The 27,662-nt window shown below is 45.1% G+C and overlaps 1 protein-coding gene across 1 annotated transcript in view; it reads left to right on the plus strand.

Annotated features, from left to right (window-relative positions):
• Positions 1–20,392, plus strand: part of GCH1 (GTP cyclohydrolase 1) — a 30,534-nt gene extending 10,142 nt beyond the window's left edge. Inside the window, exons 2-6 of the mRNA XM_054028169.1 lie at positions 9,221–9,330; positions 11,717–11,772; positions 16,875–16,906; positions 18,163–18,247; positions 18,966–20,392. Coding sequence (XP_053884144.1) covers positions 9,221–9,330; positions 11,717–11,772; positions 16,875–16,906; positions 18,163–18,247; positions 18,966–19,092 — 410 coding nt within the window. The 3' untranslated portion in view covers positions 19,093–20,392. The remainder of the gene's footprint in view (positions 1–9,220; positions 9,331–11,716; positions 11,773–16,874; positions 16,907–18,162; positions 18,248–18,965) is intronic.
• Positions 20,393–27,662: the final 7,270 nt, after the last annotated feature.

Below are 27,662 nucleotides of genomic sequence, written 5' to 3' on the forward strand. Positions count from 1 at the left end.
GTTCTGTTGTCTACTTAAGCAGCAGTGTTTTCAGCCCATGCTTTCTTTAATTTGGAACCTCTTTCTTTAATAAAGGTTTCTTGAAAACTCTGCATCCTCCGGAATCCCTTCCTTCTGAAAGCTTAAGCCATTAAAATGCCACAACACAATAAACTCTCCATGTATGGCTGAGAATTGTTACTGTTCACTCTGTTTCAGTAAAAAAAAAGTCGAAATTCTGACATCTTGTATCTTACTCTTTTTTTATATTAAAGGCCACCATAATTTTCATGCTTTACCCATCAAGAATATTTTCCTTAACTGCAGTCACTTCCTAAGACTAATACCTGAATAGAATGAAGATTTCAACCTTGGATTTATTTTTTGCTTTCCAATAGCAATTTAGGGTTTGAGAAGCATCCTGAAGTTAGATTAGTTTCAAATCAATACGGCTGGTGTTTCCACCCTGCCCAGTACAGCTGTAGTGTGTGGCTGTATCTTGTGTGCATTCTTTTGGTTTTTTTTAAAGTCTATCATTCCACATCACTGAACACAATCAAATCTTACCCCCCACCGTTCTGCCAAGGTGCCTTAATCTTGACCTGTACACACCTCTTTGGGTGAATGTAGTTCACATGTGCTCCTTGGTCTCCGAGATTGCTTGAACAGTGTCAATTGGATGTGGACACCATTCTCAGTCCAGTTCCTTTGACTGAAGGTGAAGCCTCAGCTGGCTTTGAACCAATCACCCAAAGGAGAAATTGATTGTCCTATCCTATCCTACTTGCCCTGGAACATATTAAACTGACTTGATTAAAGATGCTTGTCTGAATCTGAGGAAACCTGTTACAGACTACTGGACTTTTCTGTGTGGGGTTCTTGCCTTCTTAGTCTGTTTTAGAACAAACCTACTTCTCTTTTAGCTTAACTTTTGAATTAATGTGTTACTCACTTTCAGAAGCATAGAATATCAGGGTAGGAAGGGACCTCAAGAGGTCATCTAGTCCAACCCCCTGCTCAAAGCAGGACTAATGCCCAGACAGATTTTTGCCCCAGATCCCTAAAAGGCCCCCTCAAGGACTGAACAACCCTGGGTTTAGTAGGCCAATGCTCAAACCACTGAACTATCTGTCCCCCCGATCCCTTGTGAAAGGAAACAACTACACAGTTTTGCACAGAGTAAAAATTATACCTCTGTTGCAGAGAAGCAAGTTGAATGTGCTGAGGCTAACTGTTGCTTAACATTTATTGGTAATCTGCCCATTCAAAATACAATTCTTCTAATATCCTGAAAGCTCCATGGCTTAGCAAATAATTCCTCCCCCCCGCCCCCGCATACTAAAAACACTTGTTAAAATGAAAGGACCTCTTTGAAACTTGAATATCAGCGGCTTTTAAAGTGGCTTAAATCAGAGTGAAAGCAGCCTATGAACTTTTCATGTTTCCACTATTGTGATGCATTGTCAAAGGAAGCAAATGTAAGTGTCAAAAGTGTTCGTAAAACTGACAGGATGCATCAAGATGCTATTCTGTATAGTGCTGTCATCTTTCTTTCTTTTGACCTATCCAGCCAGCTGTCAGGAGATGCGGAGTCTGCCCCTTGGTTGCCAGAGGTGATTTTTGCTTTCCTGTGTCACATGAAAGCCATGCAAATAGTTTCTATAGCAACAGGTCCTCTCTTTCCTCTGACGCAAAATCCCGAAAAGGTCTCTTGTTCCTTGTTTTCATCTGATTCTCATTTTGCTTTCATCCGCTGTTATATTGCAGATAAAGGTTTTATTTCAGTTCTGCTCACAGCTGCTTCTTAATGGACACCAGCTGTTAGTTTTACTACCCATCCAAGTCGCCACAGCAGTACCTTAATTCTGGGTCAGAGGAGAAATTGTTGCTGGGATATTTAAGAGATGACACCTAACTTTACTTCTCACGTTTACGTAGCTACCTCCCCCACTCTGGAAGGCATCTGTGTTTGATCTGCACTGTAGCCATCGTGTTAATACAATATGTTTGCAAAGGGCTTGTGCGTTCAACTCAATTAGCTTTTCTCTGAGTTATCCTCAGGAGCATGCAGTTTCCCTTTCCTTTGTGGATCTCTCTGCCTTGTGGTACATGCTGTTTTGAAGTAGCATGCAAACATATCCCCTTTGCAGCGGAGTCCTTGCAAAAACGTAGGGGACAAGTAGCGCTCTTTAGATCTTCACAGACCTCTCTTCTCCCATCTGCTACTAGAAAAGATGCATAATTCAGGGGGCTTGTACTAATGATGGGGGGGTGAGTAGCTAAAGTGATGTTGCAGGAGTGGCGAACTCCAGTTGAGGCGGAGAAGAGCTTTCCTTTCAATTACAAAAAAATGCATCCCGCAGAGGACAAGGAGCCTTAATCTGTGTGCCTGTTGGACACAGTGCACTAGAGAAATTGTTGTACAACAATCGTAGCACTTGTGTGAAATTAACCCCATGTTCTGGGCCATTGAGAGCTCTAGTAGGTGGAGTGCTTCAAATTCAACTCGTGTACTTAGGTTAAATGTGTGTGGCTTTTTGTTCATTAATAAACACGGAAAATAAATGTAATTTAGTAATTGGGGCTAATTCATCTCTCCCCACTTTTTTTTTTTTTTTTTTTTTTTTTGATTAAAGAGCTAATCTATCTTCCCCTCCCCTTTTCTTTTCCCCCACCCCCATTAGAACAGTCAGGATAAAACTACACTAGTTCTTCTAGTAGTACCGAAAGATGCAACTGACTAAAATGGCTAGGATTGTCTTCCAAGAACAGCTTCGAACAATGGGTGAATCTCTTAAGGACTGGAAAAGACAAAAATCCTGAAATTTATCTATGCTTCCGCTTGGTCTGGAAATATCAGGATCTGGCGCTGACATTTCCAGTGCAGACATTATTTATGATTTGGGGCTTCCAGTTTTAGGTGAAACACAGCTGTCTAGGGGTTCATGAAAGCTACAGGCTTAACTGGGCAGCCTGGTCCAGTGAATAGTGCACTGGGAACAGAACCCCGGTCTTCCACCTCCCAGTCCAGGTCTGCCACTGACCTGTGTGACTCTAGCAATTGCACAACAGTCACTAATTTTGGTGTGAAATCATGTTAAGCACTCTCCTACATGGCTGCGAAACATGAACACTTCATATCAGGCACCGTGAAGCAATTAGAACATTTTCACATGAGCTGTCTGCGTTTCATCTGTAACATCAAGTGGTTGGTCAGGATACCAAATATTGAAGTCCTGGACCGGTGCTGTATGACTTGTGTTGAATGAATCCCTAATCATACAGGCACAACTTTGGTGGGCTGGTCACCTCAGATGTATGGGTGATACAGGACTCCCCAAAGCCATATTTTAAGGACAGTTGAAAATGGGAGCATGTATGCTGGGAGGCCAATGAAAACTATAAGGAACTCCCTGAAAGCTGGCCAAGTCGACCCTCATTAGTATAGTGGTGAGTATCCCCACCTGTCACGCGGGAGACCAGGGTTCGATTCCCTGACGGGGAGGCTGTTCCCTTTGGGGGAGGGATAGCTCAGTGGTTTGAGCATTGGCCTGCTAAACCCAGGGTTGTGAGTTCAATCCTTGAGGGGGGCATTTAGGGAACTGGGGTAAAAATCTGTCTGGGGATTGGTCCTGCTTTGAGCAGGGGGTTGGACTAGATGACCTCCTGAGGTCCCTTCCAAGCCAGATATTCTATGACCCAAACACGTGGGAAGCTGCTGTTGCCAACAAATCAGGATGGCTGTAGGCCTGTTTGTCTGCAGTTAAAGCCATCGAAAATCATAGAACAGAAGAAGCCAAAGAAGTGGGAGCGAAGAAAGCAAGCTGTGGCAAAAACATGCTGCCACGTCTGCCCGACGTGCAGACAAATGTGTCAATCCCTCATCGGCTTACAAACACACTGACTCTCATACGTCAACTGGCACAGGAGACTCCAACAAGCAAGTTGTTTCTCTTTTCTGTGTGTAACCAACCCATCCCCTGGGATCGAACCTCTGGCACTAAATGCATGAGCTAAAAGCCACATGGCCCTTGGCTAAGGCTGTAGAGCAAACTCATAAATCTCTAAGTGGTCTCGGTGCCACTAGAGGGGACAGAGCACCACACCCAGGAGATGTGTGGGTTACATGTGCTTCTGTCCTGTCTCTTTAGATTGTAAGTACATTGAGACAGGGACTGTCTGTACAGTGCCTGCTGCACTGGGGCCCTGATACCAGTTGGTACTACTGTAAATCAAGTAACTACTCAAAAGGCTTGGCTGGTTTTGGCAGTGGGGTCAAGTCACTTTATGAAACCAGGTTCAGTCATCCTTGAGCAACAGCAATTCACCTGAGTAGAGTCACTGCAGCTTGGTGCTGGAGTGAGGCGCATGACACTGCTTCTTTCCAGAAGTCAGCTTTACAAATCTGGATTATTCTCAGTAGAAGTCAACCTTCAGAGGAAAACCAGACTTTACACTGCTCATTGAAGAAGAGGTTATTTTCAAAGTATAAGTAGGAAGGACTCATCTCAGCAGGGTAGGGCTGCTTTGGAGAGACTCTCTTTCAGTTAGCTACACCTGCCTTTTGGATATGCACTCCCCCCACATCTCGTTCGCTCCATCGGTTCTGCTTGTGTCACTTGCTCTGGCAATGCTAATGGGGTTGCGGGAAAGGCTAAATTGAGAAATCCCTTTTGGCGTTCACATGGGCTGAAGAGGGGTGACCTGCAGTGATCAACGTAGTAGAAATTTCCCTGGATGAGTTGTTCTGGGCTTCTGTCTTGCTACTAATAGTCAACAATTTTTTATGTGCAGAATCAGCAATAAGACAAGATCCACATGAGCAAAAAGCAAAGGGGCAAAGTCTTGTGGCGCACCCCCAACTCTGCTTTTGTCTGGATAGCGTCTACTTTGGAGTGTAAACTCTTAAGAGTATGTCTACACTGCGGTTAAAAACTCACAGCTGGCCTGTGCCAACTGACGCTGGCTCACAGGTCTCCGGCTAAGGGGGCTGTGTAAGTGCCGTGTAGACATTCAGGCTTGCGCTAACTCTGCGACCCTCCTCCTGTGCTCTGCGACCCTCCAGCCTAGAGCCTAGGCTGCAGCCAGAGCTGAACTTCTACACCGCAATTAACCACCCCCTTAGCCCGAGCCCCAGGAGCCGGAGTCAGCTAGCACGGGCCAGCCCCAATATCTACTAGTAATGTAGATGTCCCCTTTGAGGCCTGGAGCTGTTGGCTTCCAATTGCACACTTCAGGGCACTGCATACATACAGGCTGAATGGCACTAGCCTTTAGTCCCTGAAAGCTTGGGAGGGAGGGAGGAAGGATGGTCTCATGGCCAAGACACTGGACTGGGTTCAAGAGACCTACGTTCCATTCCTGTCTCTGCAACAACTTCTCTGTGTGACCATGGGCGTGTCACTTAACCTTCTCTCTTTTTCCATCTGTAAAATCAGGATAACACTAGTCTCCTTTACAGTGTAACTTAGCCTTACAGTCTCCCTGGTAAACGCATTGAGCTGCTTCGATGGAAACCTGTAAATGTCAATTTCTTCCAACGGTGCGGACTTTTTATCTAGCCTATCGTATTAGGGCTGTGCGTGGGGCCTGACGCCAGATGCAACCAGCCTAAGAACTTACCCAATTCTCAACCATTCCAAGCCCTTGGCTTGACCGTGCAACAGCTTTGTTTGAAACCTGTCTCTAACATCACTGCCCACCTATTGTGAACAGCAGCTGCCAAGTTCTTCGCTAATAGCCATCGGGCAGGGTGTCTGTAATGCTTGGTGCAATCACAGACCTGCTCTGGGATCCTTTTGCTGAGCCCTCTCTGTTACTCTTAGCAACACTCTTAGGAGGGAAGCGTGAGTTCTACTGAAGGCAGCGTTCGCTCTAGTGACACACGTCCCCTATCGCGTTTAGGGTTTTATCTACCACACCCCGTGCAGTGATGGGCTCTGTACATTTTGCTGTTTGCTGAAAGTTGTGTCCTTCATAGAACCGCCGGGCACATGATGCTCTAGAGACCTTGTTGCCATTACATCGTATCCTCCTCCTTGCTACCTGTTAACCCGCTTTGACGCTGGATATTGTCCACTTGGAGCGTGCAGTACTCCAGCACCTTTCATGCTAGCCCTCCGATGCTTGGTACACCCCGAGCCAGGGCAGGAGTAAGAGTGCCTGGCGCTTTACCTGTAAGCAAAAACACACCGGCTCTCCCATGAGGTGCGTAGTGTAAATTGGACAAGAGCAACAAACAGACAGGTGGGGGGGTGGATTCATTCTGTGTTCTGCTTTGGTTCAGCAGGAGGCCGCATTGGGTGGAGGCACTGTGCAAGGCTACTGGGAAGAAGCAAAGCGAGGAAGGCATGAAGGCTTTGGTAGGCAAAGACAAAGTTGGGGATGGAGACATTTGAGGGCCATTGAAATGAATAGGAGCCATGCTGCTCAATCCCCTAGTGGGCTCAAGCACAGGACTCATCGAAGCATTTAGAGGGAGAAGGTCTTGACAAGGGCTGGAGTGGAGCTGTGTAGCACCTTGAAGGGGTGGACAAGGAATATGAACTTGATGCAGAAAGAAACGGGGAAAGTAAATGGGTGGATGGCCCCTCCTCTTCCACACTCCTCCTCTTTCCCGCTCCCCATCTCCATAGGTGTGGACAGCTTCCCTCACTCCTGGTGGACACTGTAGTCTATCTTCTGTCCTATCACTCTGCGCCCCTAGACTAGCCAGGTATTCATGTTGTGGTATCTGCAGTTGGACCACACCAGTTCTGTTTCCCTCTAGAGAGAGCACTGCTGGGATTAGGATCACTGGGTGTTTGTTGAGAAGGCTGGTCTCAAGAATGTGCAGATAGCAAATTTCTCCAGCTGGCAGATAGAGTGGGCCTGCTGGTACTTCAGAGCAGTGTCCTAAATTATGTTTCCTGGCAAATGCTGCCCAGACACTTCTCTCAGCACAGGATTGCACACCTGAGCAGTGTCACCCCAACCACTCCCGCTGCTGGCTCTCCATCACCTGCTCCTGCTGCTGTCCCCTCTAATGGGGAAACCCATATCCTTAGGAAGTGTGCCCCCCACACTCCCTACCATCCCTCCTCCCTCTCTGCTGCTGGAGTGACTATTGGACGGGGACATGGCTTAGAAAGATTGTAGAGAAGCAGAAGTGCCACTGTAAAAATGCTGCTCGCCTTGTTCTGTGCCCCCCCATTTATACCTATCCATGGGCAGGGTGACTCTCTAAAGTTCTGGCTCGCTGCTTTCCAGGTCACTAGCCGTTCTTGGTAATGAACACAGAGAAACAGCAGAATGTCGCAAATGCTGGTTTCCAGGGTTACCTGTGTACCTCTGATAGCATGCAGGAAATTAAAACAATCTGTGATGGCGATATGTTATTGGCAACAGATGGCAGCTGTTGGGGATATGCGTGTCCGAGGAAGGCTTAAAAGCAAATGCAGCAGGTACAATTGTTGAATTTGTACATTAACCACGGAGTCACTTGAAGACGAATGCAAAGCTTTTAATGAAGTACAACAGTCACTGGACACCTTTTGTTCTTCTATTAGACTTGCTCTTTTTATGGTATGGTCTAGAAGTTACATGGGGCCCTACTAAATGCTTAGTGTTAACCTGCATGGAGGCCCGCACATGGTATGCGTGTTTAGCAATTGGATGAGTTATTGCCATTAAACTGGTCCTATGTCCCATTTAATTGTTAACTTAGCCCTCTTCTTATTTAGAAACTAGAGGTTGCCGCTGGAGTCTATGGGAAAGTTCTCCCTGGCACAAGCAGAATAAATTACTGCCTCTGGAGTTCACTTCACTGACTTCTGCTTCTCTCCTGTTTGAAAGTCACTGTCTGTCTCGTACCTCGGGGCCTTTTCTTAGCATCCCTTTAACGTCTCCAAACAATCTGGCTTTTCAGAATACTCACAGAAACAACAGTGCCCTGCATGACCCTATGTAGCAGGGCACGCTCCTGGGAACAACTTGGGGTGTTGGTAGAAATAGACTGAGGCTCCGGGCACCGCTCTCCACTTCAAACAGCAAACACTCCAAGCATAGCATTCAAATGGTGCCCATTTGGTACTAGAAGAGCCAAGTATTTGTCCTCCCGTCACCTGCTTGGATTTCCCCATTTAAAAAGAAAGGTAACACCCCTTCTCTTTGGAGATGGGCTGTGCAGCTAAGTCGGGGTGTCCATCTGCAAGCCTGTTGGCTCTGCCCCATGCTATAAACCTTCGGGGAGAGCATAAGAAGTCAGAGAGGCAAAACTGTCCCTTTCTTATAGAACTATAAACCCAGTACTGATCTCGCTGAGGCACTGAGACTGAGCTGTGGACATTCTAACCAGCTCCTGCCTTTATAGAGGCCCAACTGCTGCAGGGCACGTGATGAAACTTGGGAAGGAGGAAGTATCTTGTCAGACACTGAAAACTGACCTAGAAGATGCCTTGGTGTGTTTAATTGCCTTTCTCTTCACCTTGCCCTTTTTGGTGCTACTTTTCAAGCATATGGAGACCCTTTGCCTCTCCTCTGAACCCTAAACCAGTTTGGCCTCGCAAAGTGGTGCACGCAGGAGCCTATACACCATGAGAGGATCCTTATAACTAATCCTTCTTCAGCATTGATTATAGTAGACCTACAATATGTCTACACGCCCGTCGGAGGTATAACTGCAACGTGTGGAGACATACCCAAGCTAGCTTTGATCTAGCTCAAATAACAATAGCAGTGAAGCCATGGCAGTGCAGGCTTGGATACCAGCCTAGGGTCAGGGGTGGGCTTATACAGTCTGCATTGCCACAGTTTCCATGCTGTCATTGGAGTTAACTAGGTCACAGCTAGCTTGTGACGTCAACACATGCTGCAGTCACACCTCTGATTCCCGGGCACACATACCCTATTCTTTACGTTCTAGGTTTCTTTTTTCATTCTCACCAACCAGTGGACATGTTTTGTCCTCTGAACAAATTTGTTTATCGTTAATGACTCTTCTTTAAAGACAAATTGTCTCTGGTGTGTCTGTGAAGTCTGACATTGCACTGTTGCAGTCATAGGACAAGTGACCCTGTACCCATCAAACTGGATCCTTAGTCTATGCTTAATGGATGCACTTTAGGGCCTACTTTCCATAGTCTTAAGAATTGCCAAGAGCTAAGGTGTGCCTGGGGAAAGGGATCAGAAAAACCAGAATTCCCCATATTTTGCATGTTGTGTATAATTTATATATAATCTCCTGCAAACATTTTAATTTCAGATGTCCTGAATGATGCCATATTTGATGAAGATCATGATGAGATGGTAATTGTGAAGGACATAGACATGTTCTCATTGTGTGAACATCACCTGGTTCCATTCGTTGGAAAGGTAACTACTTCACAAAACAGATACTGTAGTGTAAACTCTGATTTAAATCTCTCATTCGTGTGTGTTTCTGGTAACTCCTTTTTTTTTTTTTTTTTAAGATGTAACTATATGTAGCCACTTACTATCTAGAATCACAGCAAACTTTATCATATCAAATCATAGCCACTTACTATCTAGAATCATAGCAATCTTCAAAATACAAATTCTGAAGACCACCTTCATGCAAGTTTTATATGATTTAAGACCTAGCGTATAGCGCTCAACCTTTATCAGTCTAATAGTTTCTGACATTTTGTATCGAAGCTCTTCATGAAGCAGCAGTAAGCCTTCAGGGCAGACATCTTGATATTAAACCAACGCACCTCAGACGTCGGCTTTGATCCGTAACAGATTACACTAACAATTTGAAAAGCCAGCTGGTGGATTGTCGTCACAGTAACCATTGCAGACTGTGCAAATCTTGGATTAGTGTGCTCTTTTCAATGAATAGTCGGGCCTAGATTTCCAAGAGTGACTAGTGATTTTAGATGCCCAAACTGTGACAGCCTAACGGGGCCTCAATTCCAGACAATGCTGAGCACCCACTCTTTGAAAATCAGGCCTCTTTTAAAATGTCTCAAGTTGGACACTGCAAACCTGAGGCCCTCTGTCTAAAGATCTTGGTCTCTGTGCTGCTACATTTGAGGTCCATGCCAGCTCCAGAAGTACCAGAGAATGGAGCATCCGCACTACGGTGTCTCCCCATGAAGCACACATGAGCTGTAGAGATGCAGGTGTTCCCATGGTCTGTAAAATTCTATTCCTGCCATTTTGTGTTCCCAAATATATTTTCTTGTAAAATAAAATACCTGCAGAGAAGCCCAGTTATGTGTCTCCTAGAGGGCGTTACCTCATTCTTGTCTCCTCCCCCCACTCTGCTGTATTGCTAGTGTTTAATTCTGGAAAGTAAGAGTCTCCTTTCTGTTCTGGCTTTCTATTTGCCTATACTTTTGTTACTGTGTAGGATGTATGTGCTTCTTTCTCATTGCCCCAGAATAATCTGTAAATTCTTTTTACAACTAGAAGTTTAGCCAGTGTGGGTTGGAGAAATCCCAAACACAGAACTGGTCCTTTTGCTATGTTCTCTCCCCTTGGGGTGTCTGGACCTTAATTGTCACAGATGGTCAGCTAAATGACTTGGTGTGCTTCTAAGGCTTGTTAGACTAGCCATTCTCCTGTTGGGTATATCAAACATGCTGCAAATGCTCTTCAACAAATGATGATGTATTTGTAGCTCTGTCTAAAAATTCAGTTAAGCTGTTCTCGCCGCGCAACAACAGTCATTGCTTATTTCCAAGTAACTACTGCAAAACCATGTCTCTTACTTTGATCTGAAATGTTTCGTGTCTTTCAGGTGTCAGTTGGTTGATTACCCAACAGAAAAGTGATAGGAGTGAGCAAATTAGCCAGGTAATTAGGTGGTATTATAATACCTATAGCCACAGGTACAGCAAAATAGGATTCTGAAAGACCAGATTTCCAGGCAGAATTATATGAAATAACCCTACACTGACCCTTTCCGACTGCTCTATCTTGGCAAACGCATCCTTTGATACATTGACACACCAATGGGTCATCTGTAATCTGCTCTAACTATAAATCCACTTTAATACAATAGCTTCTTTCACAACTCTGAACACGGTTTTTCTCAGCACAAATCTGAAAAATTTGTCACTGCTTTTAGGACAGACTTTTTAATAATGAGAACTCTACTGTTTCAATATTATCTATTTACCTATTAAACATGGATGCTCAGACAATAAATGCATATTTGAACAGGATGGAGGAAGGCTTTAATTTCATTGGCCTTCTGCAGTATCAGTGTCCTAAGAGTTATCCCTTAATTCTTTTTTTCAAGTGCATTGCAGTTTGCACACTAAGCGCTTCTTCCCACATGAGCTTTCCAGCTAAAGTAAAAAGAATAGTCTTTCTTCAAAAGATTTTTTTTTAAAGCCATTGAAAGAAGGCTGCATTTATTTTAGCTTAACTTTTTTCTGTGCTGAGTAATGCTAAAACAATCTCTCTGTTGCACCTGACTTAAATTCTGCATGTTACAGTGTAGCCATCCTGAGACTGGGTGTATAAATTGTGATCTCTTCCAAAACATTTACCCACTTTAAAAAAAGGTACTGAACTCACCAGGCACTCTCACTCTCTGCTTGCTCTTTAATCTTTCAGACTTGCATGGTGGCATGTCCTCCCCCCATGCTAAAGCTTCTGGATTTGAAATGGAAGTGGGTAAAAGTTTGACATGAGGCAAATGCATATTTCAGAAAGTATGCGTGAGTGTTAACGCTGTCTTGAAGAGTATTTTGATCCGATGAATGGTTTGTTCCCCTTTCTCTAGGTACATATAGGTTATCTTCCTAACAAACAAGTTCTTGGTCTCAGCAAGCTTGCTAGGTAAGTGCTAATTTAATGAAAGCGATGCTAATTGTAAAAAAGGATTCCAGGCTGTGTTAAGTGTGCTGATCTGTAATCTGGTCCCCTTCTACAGCAGACGGTAGCAGTATCTCATGTTCTGGATTTGGGTTTACAGCAATCCTTCTCGCTAAGACTACTGGAAAACAAAAGCTAAATTTCAGCTCCTTATTACTTTAAACCACAACACCTTGGGAGTGTGCAGATTAGGGATAGATTCATAATTTTGCTGAAGACTACTCAAAAACACTGGTGTATAGGATATACAAAGAACCTCAGAGGTACGAACGGACCAGTGAACCACGCACCTCATTTAAAACAGTTAATACACAATCAGGCAGCAGCAGAGACCCCAAAAAACCCCAAAAAGGGCAAGTATAGTACTGTGTTAAACGAAACTACTAAAAAAAAAAGGGGGGGGGGAAGCAGCATTTTCCCAAGCTGTATTAAGTCTATGTTCATTGGATGTTTGTAAACTTTTGAAAGAACAACCATAATGTTTTGTTCAGAGTTACAAACAACCTCCATTCCCAAAGTGTTTGTTTGTAACTCTTGAGGTTCTACTGTGCAAAAGCGATGGCAAGTGGTTATTTTAGGGAGCTCCAGTCTTTGGAAGGCAGGCAAATAAGTCCACTAAAGTTGATCATTTGTTTGCTCGGACACTGCATTATAAGGTCAAACTCCAGAATTTATGAATGGTAAACAAACGTGATTTTAAACTAACTCTTTCTGGATTATGTTGATGATTTGAATCTGACTGTCATATCTACATCAGTTGACTCTTCAATTAAATCTGACATTTTTGTTTCACTATAACCTGCAGTGAACAAGCCTAGAGATGGATTTTATGGATGAATTTCAGATTAGGGATCAAAGTAATTATGATGCATTTCAGAAACCTATTTGTTGTCGCATAAAAAGCTTTCCCCCAGCATGTGTCCTTATGTCAAGTGCTGTGCTGAATCAGTTGTAGCAAAAGTGGCATTTATGGAGTGATAATGCAGCAAATATGCCATTTAGTGGAGACAAGAATGGAAGGTTCTCTTCTGAAAAAAAACTCTGAAGAAGTTGGCTGTTGTTTGGAAAGACTATGTAGGAGTTCATTTATTCTCCCTCTGATACATGTGTAAATCCTCCGAAGCTCCCAATAACACTAATGAGTTAAACTTGTAAATCCGCAGGCATGCTGGGTTTTCTTAGCAGGGAGGGAGTGGGTCAGATATGCCACTAACGCACTTTAAATGCAGCTGGTCCCATTCTGCACTCGGTTTGCGTAAGAATTAATCTGACTCAGAGCTGGAGAGACCCTTATACCACAAACAAGTGATCTTTGTTAAAATAACCTCAGAGTCCAGGGAGCTCATCAGTTCACACGTTCTATCTCACATGGTCTGGCAGCTAGAAAAGCTGAACTTTGCCCTGAGAAACAGGCTCAGGCAGACTGTTCAAAAGACTCTGGAAGTCGTGTTGTAATTCACTGGCACAAAACTGTGCATGTCTGGATGTAGCATGCATTGTAGAAACGCAGGATGAGAATTTGTTGAGCTATTTTCAGCATCTCCACTCTGTATCTTTCTATTTACCTGGACAAAAGCTTGTGGCATACAATTCCCCCCCCCCCCCCCCCTTCATTGCCACTTAGTACTAGAAACTTTTCTGATGAGTGGCATTTCATGATTCCTCTCTTCTGACTGTCAGCACTCTCGTAGCTGGAACTTCAAGAATAACTTGTTCGCTGGTATTTTTGAGTAGGATTTCTGAAGGTGACTGTCCTTACTAAAAGGACTCGCTAACATTTTACTGACCTTATTTATTGAGGGGGGTTTTCATTCTTGACATTTTCAAACTCTGCTCAGGATCACAAATCAATTGGATTGAGTTTACATTTGTGTGCAATTGTCTCTGAATTGCAGTGGTACAAAGGAACTCTCAATTTAAGAATCGCTTGTCTTGAATGATTCTTAATAGAGATGGCAATACAGTGCTAAAAGTGTATAATTTTCTTCCCATCTCTCTTAGCAATTGGTATAGAAGCACACTGTGGGGTTTGGAATATTGATCCATTGTATGATTGCAGGCTCCGATCCAGTCCTTAGGAAGTCAGTGTGAAATCCCAATAATTTTCAATGGCAAAAGATCAGGCTCTTAGACTGCAAAGTATTATTCACAGTCCTAATTTGTTTTCAAAAACTGTAGTAAAAAAACAGACTGGATGACCAAAAAATATATCCCTTCCTTGCCCTATTTAATGCAACCTAGGGCTCAAATGAAGATTTTGTGAGGCTGCTGGTGCTGTGGATATAATCTATCCTAATAGGATTAATCTAATGAGTTTGTATAGTCAAGGATGACCTGTGTTCAGTAAACAAACACCTTTCTCTGGATTTTAAAAACATGGCTTGCAAATTTATTGCAAATAATCCTATTACAAATGTACTTTCAGATCCTCTTCTAGTCTAAGGCTAAGAATATTTGTCAATATCAATTTATTTTACATTTGTTTATCAGTGTTGGTGCTACTTTCTGTAAACTGACTGGTAACACACCCCTTGCTCTTCAGTAAAGGGACTTATTTTATGAAAACCCTTCCTCTGAAAATGATGCTCTCTTGCTTTTTCACAAGTGTCTAATTTAATGGTCCAGGCAGGGCACTGTGTGTCTGGTTTCCGTCTAGACTGACAAGACCAATACAAAAGCCTTGTACAGAAGCTTCTTGACATAGCCAATGGGCTATCTTATTAAGCATTCAGGATTTGCATACATAACTGCTCCTTCACTGAGCTGAAGTTTTGTCTCTCTAAATATATAGATTACAGTACTATACTGATGCATCACCCCACTGCCTGTATGATGACACTGCACAAGAACAGGTTTCAAAGTAGCAACCGTGTTAGTCTGTATCCGCAAAAAGAACAGGAGTACTTGTGGCACCTTAGAGACTAACAAATTTATTAGAGCATCAGCTTTCGTGGACATCCGAAGAAGTGGGCTGTAGTCCATGAAAGCTTATGCTCTAATAAATTTGTTAGTCTCTAAGGTGCCCCAAGTACTCCTGTTCTTACTGCACAAGAAGTGGGTTAAATCTGCAGTCCAATTAAAAAGCAGTATTAAGATCCCTGTATTTATTTTCTTAATTAAAAAGTGGTGGTTATCAACATGGCCCTTGGAGCATATCCCTTGGGTTAAAAGTATCGAAACTAATCCCAATATCAAACACCTTTTTCCTTGAAGTTCAGATGGGCCTAGTCTATAGTCTTGAAGGTACAGTGTGTTGTAGTTTCCAGGAACAGCCTTGGGGAGCCGTTTGATGCCTGACTCCACTGCAAAATCCCCAAATAAAGCAGTTCTAAAGGATGCTACAGAACTAATGGGTCACAGAACAGGCCCTTCACAAGCAACAGCCAAACTAAAGGCCACGGGGAGCTGGGAGAGACGATAGTTATTTACACCAGGAAGGATGATATATCTGCTGCTGTACCCTGTTGCAGGCTGGGAAAATGACCAGCTGCTGTAAACAACCTGGTCATTTAAGAAATGCAGGCCAGATGCTAAGCTGCCATGAGGATTGTCTCTCCCAGCAGACACTGGGGCAAATCATTAGCATGGCTTTTTACATGCTTAAACGTTCACCGTGTGACCATTGTTAAATCCTCACCTAGGAGGTGCAACTGTAACCTTTGGGTGGGCTAGAGTTCACTTCATTTCCCGTCTCCAGTGCCTTAAAAAAAACCCATCTCCCACAGAAAGTAGCTGGAGACCCAGCGTTCAGTCTCTAAGGATTTTCAGCAAGGATTGCACAGGGTGAACCTCCCCACATTCAAGTCCCAAAAGGAACTAAAGAAATGAATTTAATTAAATAACTGTATAAAATCTTATGATAAAGAAACAAATCTAATTTTTACAGCATGACGTGGCTATTTTATAATCCACAGACGACATCTTCACAGTGATACATAAATAAAGAAAACAAACTAAAATCTGAACAGTTCAGGCCCCACAGAAATACAGTGAGAAGAAACGGAGTTCCCAAAAGCTTAGGTTTTGTTCACCTAAGTCTGTGATCACCAAATCGATACAGTTTGCTGAGTCTAAAGCAACATCTTCCCTCCCCTTGCTTGTAGGAATCTTCAGCTGGAATCCATGCAGCCTAGGGTGACCAGATGTCCCGTTTTTATAGGGACAGTCCCGATATTTGGGGCTTTTTCTTATATAGGCTCCTATTACCCCCTCATCCCTGTCCTGATTTTTCACACTTGCTGTCTGGTCACCCTAATGCAGCCTCTTCCTCTGCTGAAATCACTGCTAGCCAGTCAGCTAACTCATTAACCAACCACTCAGTTAAGTGTATAGATTTAAAGAAAACCCTGTTACAAGAAAATACAAAACTGAGAATAGCAAAATAGAAATGACTCTTTCCCCATGACTACATTTAGAGAGAAGTTGGTGACTCCGGCTAGTTGAAACACTAACTAGAACATTTTGGCTAAAATCAAAACAATATTCAAAGCATACAATTAAATGATTACATGCAGCCGACCAAGTGGACAATTCACCCACGAAAGCTTATGCTCCCATACATCTGTTAGTCTTAAAGGTGCCACAGGACTCTAAGTTGCTTTTTACAGATCCAGATTAACACGGCTACCCCTCCAATTAAAATAGAAGTTATTTTTCCCTCCCAATTTCCCCTGGCTATAATTAGCATTGCCCAGGCTTCCCTGTTTGAGGGTTAACAATATCACTAACCTGCTGCAAAATATTTCAGAATTCAGGACAACAGCCTGCTTCCGGCTCCTGGTCTCAGCTTCTCCCAACTCACACAGGGCACGTGGCCTTTTGCAAAGCCGCTACGCTGACTGCTTGTCTTCAGGGAGTCTGACCCCAGCAACAGAGAACCTATTAGCGCATACCCAAAACTGCCACACCCAGTTCCAGAAGCTTCTGGATGTGAATTGCTTAATCTGCCCAGCAACAATGACCCAGACACAACTCACTTCTACCTCCCCCTCAATGGGTCTCTTAAAGAGATATCTCCCTATTAGGCACATGGCTTACACAATAACCAAGATTTTGTTTCTTTCTAGGATTGTGGAGATATACAGTAGAAGACTACAGGGTAAATAGACTCTTTTATTCTTACAGAGAACGCTACCACATACACCATCACCTTGGGGAAGCAGGCCATGGCATGTCCCATTGGCAGATCGCTACAGCGGGGCTGTATCTGGGCAGATTTTCAATGGGAGTCCTGATCCAGGCATTTCTCATCCTGTCCCGTGTTTTCTAATGTGCCTATTGCCATTATCCTCAAAAGCAGAGTCTCCCCATGAAAACTGACTCTGGCTACGAGACCCACTCAAAGGAAAGGTGCTAGTTAAGGTTGAGCTGCGAGGACCAAGTGAGGTCACTGGCAGTTTGGGGACGAGGAAGCTGTCCTGCTGTCCAGAGGCATGGCTCCAGGAGGTGGAATTCTAGAGTTGTTGTGTACTGAAGATGCTGTATGTTGAATCCTAAAAGAAATACCCAAGCCAGGATGAAACATGGGCAGAGGGCAATAGCCATCCTCAGAGATGAGCCACATTCACAGGCACTTCTAAGAACCACCCAGCTATTAAAGAAACTGAGGCTGCCCACAAGGGCTGTATTTTCAGCCTTCGTAATTCCCATTAGATGTTTCTTTCCTGTTCCCCTTCTTGTCTCATGATGATCTTTTTATTCCAATTGCCCCACTGTGTTTTGGTCCTAAAACCACTACAGGAGGAGGAGGAGAGCTGTTCTGGCTGCAGGTCGGGTTGGGTTCAGCCTGAGCTCTCCTGACTCACTGTTCTGTAACTAGACTTGACCTATTCTTGGTGGCAAAGTTCTCAAGATGGTTTTGTAGGCAGCAGGGACCAGCATGGCAGCACCAGACTGAGGTGAACATAGGACACAAGAACTCTAGACTGCAGGAGATTGTGGCACTTCACTATTCTGCAAAGCTTTAACTTGCACACTTAAAAAATTCCTTAACACACAAAAGGAAAACCAAAAATATCTTGCCCTATGTCAAAGAAATGAACATGTGAAAACCACTGTGCATGAAAACCAAACGTAATGGAGGGTGCAGATTTTGCATAAGTCATGGTGCTACATACAGTCTCCTGCATGCACATATGAAAGTAAAAAATAAGGCTTCCAGTTACCCAACTATGTGAGAGAAGCCAGCACTAATATCCCCCAAGCTACATATCCAGGAAGTACAGAGTTTGAGGGCAGTTCCTCTTGGAAACAGTAATATGCTATTGAATAGTGTCACTTTTCCTCTCCATGAGATACAGCTCCACACGGCTATTGTTTTTGTATCTGCCTCTGAACTCCCTGTTGTCTCTACAGTTCAGGAGCGCCTTACAAAACAAATTGCAGTAGCCATCACAGAAGCCTTGCAGCCTACTGGAGTTGGAGTGGTTATTGAAGCGACGTAAGTGACCATACATTGCTGTTCTCTGTAGTAACATACTGGTGCTATCGCCCGGCAAGGACACACGGTAACCTGCCAAAATGTATTCCTCATGCGTTGCCTCTCTCACTCCTGCACCTAGCATATCATGCCCCGCACATAAAAATGGCACATACAACGGCGCCACGTAACAATTTGGCCAATGTGCTATAACGAGGGAGTACCTCCACCAGCATTGTATCTTGGCCAGTCAGCATGCCGTGTTAGTGGACTGGAGCTTTTACACTGGAGGATCTTGTTACCTTACCTCACGGTGGCAGCTGATCGCTTAGCCAGCAATTCAAAATAGATCCTTAAACATGGATCCATTGTGATGACCAATTTTCTGTCGTCATTACATGCTTAAGATTTCCAGTAGCAGACCGTGGCTCCAATCTAGAAACAAATATTTTGGTGTGATCAGCTTAGCATGAATACACAGCATTTTAGGTGAGATTTTTGAAGGCTCCTAAGAATTAGGAACTCAAGTGCCACTGACAGGGAGCAGGAGCTGGAAAGCTGGCGCCTTTGAAAATTCCAGCCGTGGGCCTTTTCCCAGACTCTGCCTTAAGTGGATTATCTGAAATGCTTGCAGTTTAAACCTAGCACTGGAAAATGATTGTCCCCTGCTTCTCATAGCAATACTCGCCGCTTTATAAAGCCTCCCTGATTGACACTCCTCCCCTTTTCTTTGTTCTAGACACATGTGCATGGTAATGCGTGGGGTGCAGAAGATGAACAGTAAAACGGTCACTAGCACAATGTTGGGTGTATTCCGTGAGGATGCAAAGACTCGGGAAGAGTTCTTAACCCTCATCCGAAGCTGAAGCGGTGCCACTCGCCGAATGCTCTCTGCAGATCGTACTGTCCGTGCCGCTGTCTGTTCTTAACTCTTTGTGCAGCTCGTTTTTAACTAAGTCGTGTGTTCTAATATGTGCAGTGAAATAATTTTGACGGTAAGTCAAAAATGTAACCGTGAGGTAGGCCCTATGGATATCTGTGCTGTCTCGTGTGTCACAGGATAACCCAGCTACCGATAGTTTTTAAATATACTTGCTCCATCTACACTACAATTTTATTGCCACTAGAACTTTATTTGGCAGGTTATGTACAACACAGCATAGGAAATATTGAAAGGCTACAGATCTTTGCAAGGTAATCTACGTGCCACATATTCTGCCTCATATCCCTCACAGGAAGTTCTTGAATGATGTCCAGGATTCGTACTGTACCATTAATTGCAAATCTTCTGATATGTCGGTTTCAGTCTTTGAATATGCATATCCTACCTTTTCATGTGACAATCTGGTGACACTTACATTTTGTTAGTATTCACCTTCTCTCCTTTGTGGCTTTAGTCTGTTACAAAGGCATATTGTTATCTTGCTAGTCTTAACGTGCAGGGAATTAATTTCAACAATTCAGGGGGGGCAATCTTATCTCAGTCTGCAGGGGTTTATGCACCTTCCCCTCTGTGCCTCAAAATGAGAATATTATACCACTGTAACCGTAGCAGTCACTTTATATAAATTACTGTTTGAGGTTTTCAAAGAGCTAACGAATCCATACAGAGTTTTAACCATTTTATATCATTTTCAGTTTGCTTTCCTGGATTTTCCAGGTGTTAACTGGGCTAGATGACTAAATTACATACACACAATATTTGAGTAAAGATTTCCCTTAGGAAAACTACACATGGGAAAATTAATCCAGAATAAAATAGGTTGTGAATTTAAAATGGAGTTAATCAGGAATAGTTAATTCCCTGTGTGGCCGCTCTTATTAGAGTGTCCATACGTGGAGTTAATCAGGACTAGACAAGCTCTTCCAATATTTTAAACTTGTAATCTTTTCCAACTCAGTGGACCAAAGCCTGCGAACTGAAGTGACTCCTGAACTCTGCACTCCAGACACGTCTTTTCTGATGGAACATAATTCCATGTCAGTGTAGCCCTGTAAATACATTGGTATGAACTGTTCAGTTGTTGTTCTTCTTTCATGAGGGCAACTAGCACAGTACTTCTCAGGAGACCAAAGTGAGTTAAACATATTTTCTGAAACCTCGGCATGTAAAACAGGCAATTAAGAGGACTTGATTTAATGTATTAAATTATGAGGGAAATGTAATGAATGTTTTGTAACTCTTAATGGGGACAATATGGTGCACAAATCAAAATCACCCACTTGCTTCTAAAACCAAAGGCAATCTCTCTCTCTCTCCTGTGCAGACTTGCAAAGAGCCAGAGTCCAAATTCATATAGCATGCTCTGTCTCTGGGTGTGAATGTAAAATCCACTACAGGCGAAACTAAAAGGTGAGCTTTGAGCTTGAGTCCGCAAATTACTGCTAGTTTATGCACAGATCATTAGTGCCCCTTTTCATCCTGTGACGAAAGGAAACTAAAAGTATTTTATCATCAGGCCTGTAGCTCTGCAACAGGGTGAATGTGATAATCATACACCGCCCTTCCCTAACTGTCACACTTCGAGTGCCAGCTGCCAGCAATCCCCAGAAATGCCTGCATAAAGTTAGTGTCTTTACTCACTCATGCTAAGACATTTAAAGCATTAATAAGAAAACTGTACAATATTCTGAAGACACTAACCTCACTACTCCAGTGTTGAGCACTCTAGAAATGCCTTTCTGTTACAGCAGGCAGACTATTCTTAATCAATCAGTATTGCACAGAATAAATCCAGAGTTACTCATTGGATTCCCCTCCCTCCCCCCCAATAATATTGCCTCAGATCTACAGCAGTGGTTCTGGGAGCAGCATTGAGTCCTTGACTTCAATATATATTTTTTAATATGCTAATTAAGAAGCCTTAAATCACTCTAGTCTGGAAGGCCGAGTAAGATTTGTTCTCTCTCCTAGGGCAGCAGCTCTAGAAAGAACTTGAGGACCAAAGAGTTTTAGACACAGATACATTTTTCCTGTGATCACATGCTTGCTTTGAAACTGTCAAGTCTCTAAAGCACAGTCTTAGGCCAGGTCTACGCTACAAAGTTGTCGATATGGCCATGTTGGTCAGAGGAGTGAAAAAACCACACACCCTCGCCGATGTAGCTATGCTGGCAAAAACCCCAGTGTAGACACAGCTATACTGACAAATGTAGGGTGATCTTCAAATTATTGGGATGCCACAACAGAGTGGTTCTGTCGGCGGAGCTGATGTCCTTCAGGGAGGGGTATTTCTAAACGGCCAGGAAAACTCTCTGTCAGTATATACCGTGTGTAGGCTAAGGGGCTAGACCGGTATAGCTGTAGTGGGAGAGCCTGTGTAGGGCAGACCAGCCCTTCCTCTTCTAGAGGTAACAGAAGGGGTTGTTTTTAACCACTTATCTCTGTTCAGGATAAAGTCCACGTTACACCACCACGCTTCATTATCTACGTCATCATGACCTGTAGTCCTTGAAACATACCTCTATGTACATGTGGCCTTGGATTTTGTTCAGATTTTTGTAGGATTTGGTGCATTTTGGAACACTTTGTGACTCCAATGAGCTTCAACTACATCCGGTGTATATATGTACACTACACAGTCTGCTGTTGTACCCCATAAAAGTCTATTGAGTTTAAAACATTACAGTATTATCCTTTGGAATGTATTAGCGTGACTTGCAACTGTGTGAGATTACACCATCCAGCCTGTACCCAAAGCAACCGCATAAATATAAACAAGGGCCAGAGGGGTGGCGTGTGCTCCAGCTTTAGCTAAACGTTTTAGGAGGGGGAGAGAAGCTACAGCTGTAGCTGCTGTTTCCCCCTGGCTTAGGCCTTGCTTTCTTTTCCCACCACCTCCTACCCCTGCAATCTGTTCAGTACCTGCCTCGCTGTGCTGCTAGAGACCACATCTCTGGCCTCCTACCCCCTCACGCCACAGGCCGCGCTTCCTTTATAGGCAGACTTTCCCCATGTCTCTGAGGCAATGCCTGAAAGCCACACCATGGTCTCTCCCCTGCTGAGTGTTCTGCCTTTTCCCTTCCTCGCAATCCAGAAGTCTGAGCCTCGGTTTGTCTTCACTTTCATCACTTTAATTCAAACAGCCTGACAAAACCAAAAAAGCGTCTGCCACACCAGCTAGCCGTGGGAACGACTCTTGCTGAGAAGGCAGCAGGGCCATCCTTAGGCATATGCAGCTGTGTAGGGCACCATGAAATCTGGGGCACCCAATTGCTCCGAATTTCATGGTGCTCTAGGCAGCTGTGTGCTGCATACGTGGCAGCACCAGCCCCGGCGACCGGCCGGCCCCCTCTGCAAGGGGCAGGGCCATCCCTAGGGGGGTGTGGGGCCCCAGACACCTCCCTCCACCCTGCCTCTTACCCTTTCCCCCTGCTCCACCCCTGGGCTGCCCCCATTCCACCTCTTCCCCCAGTGACCCCGCACTCACTGGCAGTGGCGGGAAGCAGAGCAACCCGGCCCTCGCCTGCTCCACTCTGCCAGCTGCAGCACTCCGCTTCCCGCCGCCGGTGAGTGGGGGGAAAGGATCGCCCCCTGCCCTCACCAGCGGTGGGAAGCGGAGAGATGTGGCCCCAGCCCGCTCCGCTTCCCTTGCCCCGGCCCCAGCCATGTCGCTCGGGTTGGGGAAAGGACCGCCGCAGGTGACAGGAAATGAAGCGCCGCGGCTGGGAGCTGGCGGAGTAGAGCGGGCTGGGGGTGGGCTGCTCTGCTTCCCGCTGCTGCCGGTGAGTGGGGGATCCCTTCCCCCAAGCCTCCTCCCCCGAGTGACATGGCTGGGGCCGGGGCGAGAGAAACGGAGTGGGCTGCTCCCACCCCTCCCCGCTAATCCCCCAGGCCAATCTGGGCCTGTGGGACCCCCAAAAGTGGCCCCGCACAGCTCCTGCCTCCCAGACCCTGGGGGGGAGGCCTGTTGCCCCCCGCAGGGAGGCTGCATAGGGCACCTAAATGGCTAGGGACAGCCCTGGGAGGCAGAGGATGCAGAGCTAAAAAGCAGCCCTATCCCTCTTTTAGTGAGTCAATAGCTGAACGAAGGCTCTATGTGCATAAATGTAGCAGAAGTACCAACTGACCTTGGATTTGCAGCTTCCCCTTTTCAGCTGGGTTGGGACAAGTCCCACAGCCAGACTGAAATGTTGCCCTTTAGGCCACCCGGTAAGTCCCAGAACAGTCTGTTGTAATGTAATGTGCTCACACCGAGCGAGTGCAGGGGGCGGGCGGGCGGACACACTGCCCAGAACCGCCCCTGCTGCCTCTGCTCTCCTGGCATCGATTCTAGCACAAAAGCAGGGGTGGGCTCAAGAACTGCAGCAAAGTAGGCCAGAGGCTGGTACTGCCTCCAACTCAGGTTTCCTTCTCCCAGCAGAGAACCGGTTCCACTGGCAGGCCAGTGCTGGGGCAGCCAGAGCTTACGGGCCTGAGTGTGCATAGATAGCAACAGGGACGCTACCATGGTGTATTAGACCCAGACCTCCCCCGGATCGAAGGTGCACACTGGTACACCCCCAGAGTACAGGACATCCCTGCTCCCACCTGCATGGGCCTGCCCCCGTCGGCCAGCCCCAGCCTGCGTCACTCCACACCGCGTCGCCTCTCCCGTTGCATCCTCCTACACCAAAGCCATGTTGGTGCTAAGTCCCTACTGGACAGGGCCAGTGCTCCACAAAACCAGTCCAGTCCCGCTTAAGCCAGACAAAGGGCCTCCCTACCATGATCAGTGAGCATCAGAGCCAAGCCCAGCCCATAGACTCGGATGGCAGTAAGAGGAGAGGAGGAGCTAATGGCTCAGGGCTGACTGGGAGCATACACCCAGAGAAACGTGCTTCCTTTTTTTGTTGCCCGACTAGACTGGGTATGACGGGAAGGAAACCAGACGGGGGGGGCGGTTACAAGAGAGCAGTCCAGCTCTCAGGGCCTGGTTCTCCTTTACTTACACTGAGCTCCCTTTGCAATGGTTCACATTTACAATTGCTTTAAGGCTGCTGGCTACTGCCAGAGTGGTGCAAAGGGGCCTTATATTCATTAAGAATCTGTCTGTCTCTGTAGTGTCCGAATGAGCTCCAGAAGAGGAGATGTGCTGGGGGAGGGCAAGAGATTGGGGGTGGGACCCGTGGGGAGGGATAAAGGGTGAGAAAATGAAAGGCAAATACTAAAAGCATGAAGGGAAGAAAGAAATGAAACATAGGAAGGAAAAATACCCACCCAGTAGTTAATAAACCTTTACTTCACCTCTGTGCCTACATTGTTATTGCACTACCTGGTCATATAGCAACTAGGTGCAGGGGAAGAGAGCTAGTCTTGCACTGGGGGGCAGGGGGGCGGGGAGATAAAACTTCAGTCTGAGTGCACCTATGGGGAACATCCCAGTGCGTCTCATTTTCTGATTTGATCCCTGCTGTGGAGCCTGGAGGGAAGCGGGAGGGGGGGGAGAGGAAATGTATCGACCAATCCAGCCCGCTGTTCTTTTTAAATGATCTGGTCCATCTGGAAATGATTGTAATGCCAACCTTCAAAAGCGTTTTCCGAACATTGCTCTTGTTCACAATGAAGCTCTATTTAATACACAACTATATTAAATACACTTGTGGATTCAGAAGAACTCTGTCGTCAAACCATTTTTTAAAAGGCAAATGGTTTTTAATGTCAAAACAGAAAATTCCATTTTCAGCAACTTGACTAGGAGTCATGTAAGACCCTGCTGTGCCTTCATTGAAAAACAAGGTGTCCGCTCTCATGGGTGGAGTACAGCTTGAAACGCTGCATCCTGCAGGCTCAAAAGCCAGGAGGCAAATAAAAAGCGCCTAGAACTTTTTTTAAATCTCAGGATTTTTAAGCCAATTTTGTGATTTGGGGGGGTGGGGGTGACTCATGTTTTGAATGGTTAGGTTGGCAATATTGTGATATTTCCTCCCTCCATATCATGAGGACACTGAGGGAAGAACCAGCCCAGTTTAATAAACTCATAATCTGGTGCTGCACTTGCTGCATCATTGGATGTCTCCCTGTTACTCTCTTTTCAATTTCTTAAGCTTTTTCCACAAGGTTTTTTTGGCTGACTGTTCCTGCCGACTCTCATCCGCAATACGCTTATTTCTAAGCTGTTCAGCAAAAGCCCAACACTGACTTTAGTATCCTGCTTATTGGTTCTCGTATCGCTTTTGCTGATGTATTCTTTGTAGCCGCTGTTTTCATTAATGCCAACTGCTGCCCGTTCATGTTCTCCCCACTTTTTTTTTTTTTGAGTTTTCAGTTGCAATTTCTGCAGTTGTTTACTGCTTTAGTGAGTGTTTGAAAGCACCAGGATGGATCGTACCACAAACAATCTGCTCTCTAGCACAGGATTTTAGTTCTTATACTCACATTGTACTTTCAGGCAAGGTCTTAACCAAGAGCAGAGCCCCCCTGTGCTGGGTCTTACACAAACACATAGTACGAGACAGTCCTTTGCCCTGAAGTGCTTACAGGCTAAAAAGACACGACTGAAGTGGTCTCGAAACTTCCATGTGCTAGTGCAGTTTGTGCACAGGAACGTACCTGTGAAAAGACGTGAGTGCACAGACCTGACAGTGTAAAAAAGTGTGAACATGAGTGTGCAGGCCCCTTCTTTCAGTGTAGCTCATCGCATGGTGTGGGAGATTGTTGGAGGTGAGGAATGCACTGAGCTGTGTACCCACAGACAAACCCCACACAGCTGAAATTAACCATGGCTGGCCCAGAATTAAATGTACCATTTTCTCTATGCTTGCAAAGCAACCGTAGTTCTTTGTGTTACCTGCTACCAAGCAAACGCTTTACTTGGTCTTTCTCAGCTTTCCACAGCGTATACAGCCCTGGGAGAACAAGCAGCAGATTAAATAATGCATTCCAATGTACATGACAGTTGCACCCTTAACCCCATCCTGCGCCAATAGAAATCAATGGGACTGTTGTCATCAACTTCCAGTTTGGGGCCTTGCATACCAAGATGATAGGGGCTTTAGAAATACCTAAATTAAATGGAAACCTTGATAAATAAGCAGGTGTCAACTTAATATCTTATTAAAACTTGAGTGAAAAATATCTTGACCGTATCTTTCGAAGGATATTTATGCTAGGAAATGCTTGCATAAACTCAATTTGCTGAGTTCTCTAAACTTGGTCACTTCCTGCAGAATCTTGCCTAGGCGTCTGGCATTTCTTAAATGGGGCAGGTGGCTCTTTCACAATGGCCCATTGGGATCTGAGCCCATCCGTCCTCTCCAGAGGTCATCCCAGGGGTGTACTGAACAGGGCCTTAAAAGGAAGGGAGCTCTGGCATTCTATGGGTTGAGAACAATTCTTTCCTTCCATGTGCTTTTTAACTGCGAATGATGGGTAGGGATTCTCTCTGTCAAAGTTTTACCATCTGTGTTCTGAGTAATTGTACGCACAGTTCAGGACAAAGGCCCATGTTCTGAGGACTCTCAAACTCCTGTAGGGGTTGTGAAGTCATCACAGTTTTAGCTGGGCCTGGTTTCGTAATTAGCTGGCACTGTTCATTAGCCAGCTCAGATTCTCCTGAATCCAATGGCTTTTATCAAGTGATCAGCATTGGGAAAGACTCTAATCAGCTGCATCCTTTGAGCCTTGACCAAACCATTCCACTAACCTCCTGGAGGTCACCTTTACAAAGGGGTTGGCTTCCAGTCCTTTCTAAAGGTACAGTCATGGTGTTGTAGTCAAATCATTCACAACTGTAAATCGCTCTATAATATGTTTTAGGTTGGACTATTTAAAGGGGCATCAAGATTACGCTCCTGGTCAGTATTACAAAAAGTTGTAGCCGGACTACTAAAAACCTTAGCATATTAAAATAAAGATTTTTTTTAAAAAACGTGTATTGATTTTTAGGCCAAGTGTCATGTAACATTGTATTTGTTTTGCTCTTCTTTATCTTGATCACAAAAGTTAAGCCGAGGTTAAGAGCCTAGGACCTATACAGAGCTAACGTAGTTACGTATAACCTAACAAACATGCTGGGCCAGACTTTAAAAGTGCTTAGACAGCCCCCTGCATGCTTCATTTTCACAGTATGTACAAATGACACAAACTAGCTCTTGCTGCCAGTGGTAGATTACCACACAGGCCAACAGGGTGTATGCCCAGTGGCCCCAGCCAATTTGGGGACCCTGGAAAAAATCTCCCCCCACTGTGGTCTTGGGGGGCACAGAGCTTCTCTGGTCTCGGGGCTGCAGTGGGGAGAGGGGGAGGAGCAAGCAGGGGCAGGCCATAGGGGAAGGAGCAGAATGGGGCGGGGCTGCGGGGATGGGGTGGAATGGGATGGGGCCATAGGCGGAATGGGGGTAGGGCTGTGGGGGAAGGGGTGGAATGGGGCGGGGCCATAGGCAGAACAGGGCAGGGCTACAGGAAAGGGATGGAATGGGATGAGGCCGTGGGCCACAGGTGGCAGGGGAAAAACGG

Source organism: Malaclemys terrapin, chromosome 4 (genome assembly GCF_027887155.1).
Source record: "Malaclemys terrapin pileata isolate rMalTer1 chromosome 4, rMalTer1.hap1, whole genome shotgun sequence".
Lineage (NCBI taxonomy): Eukaryota > Metazoa > Chordata > Testudines > Emydidae > Malaclemys > Malaclemys terrapin.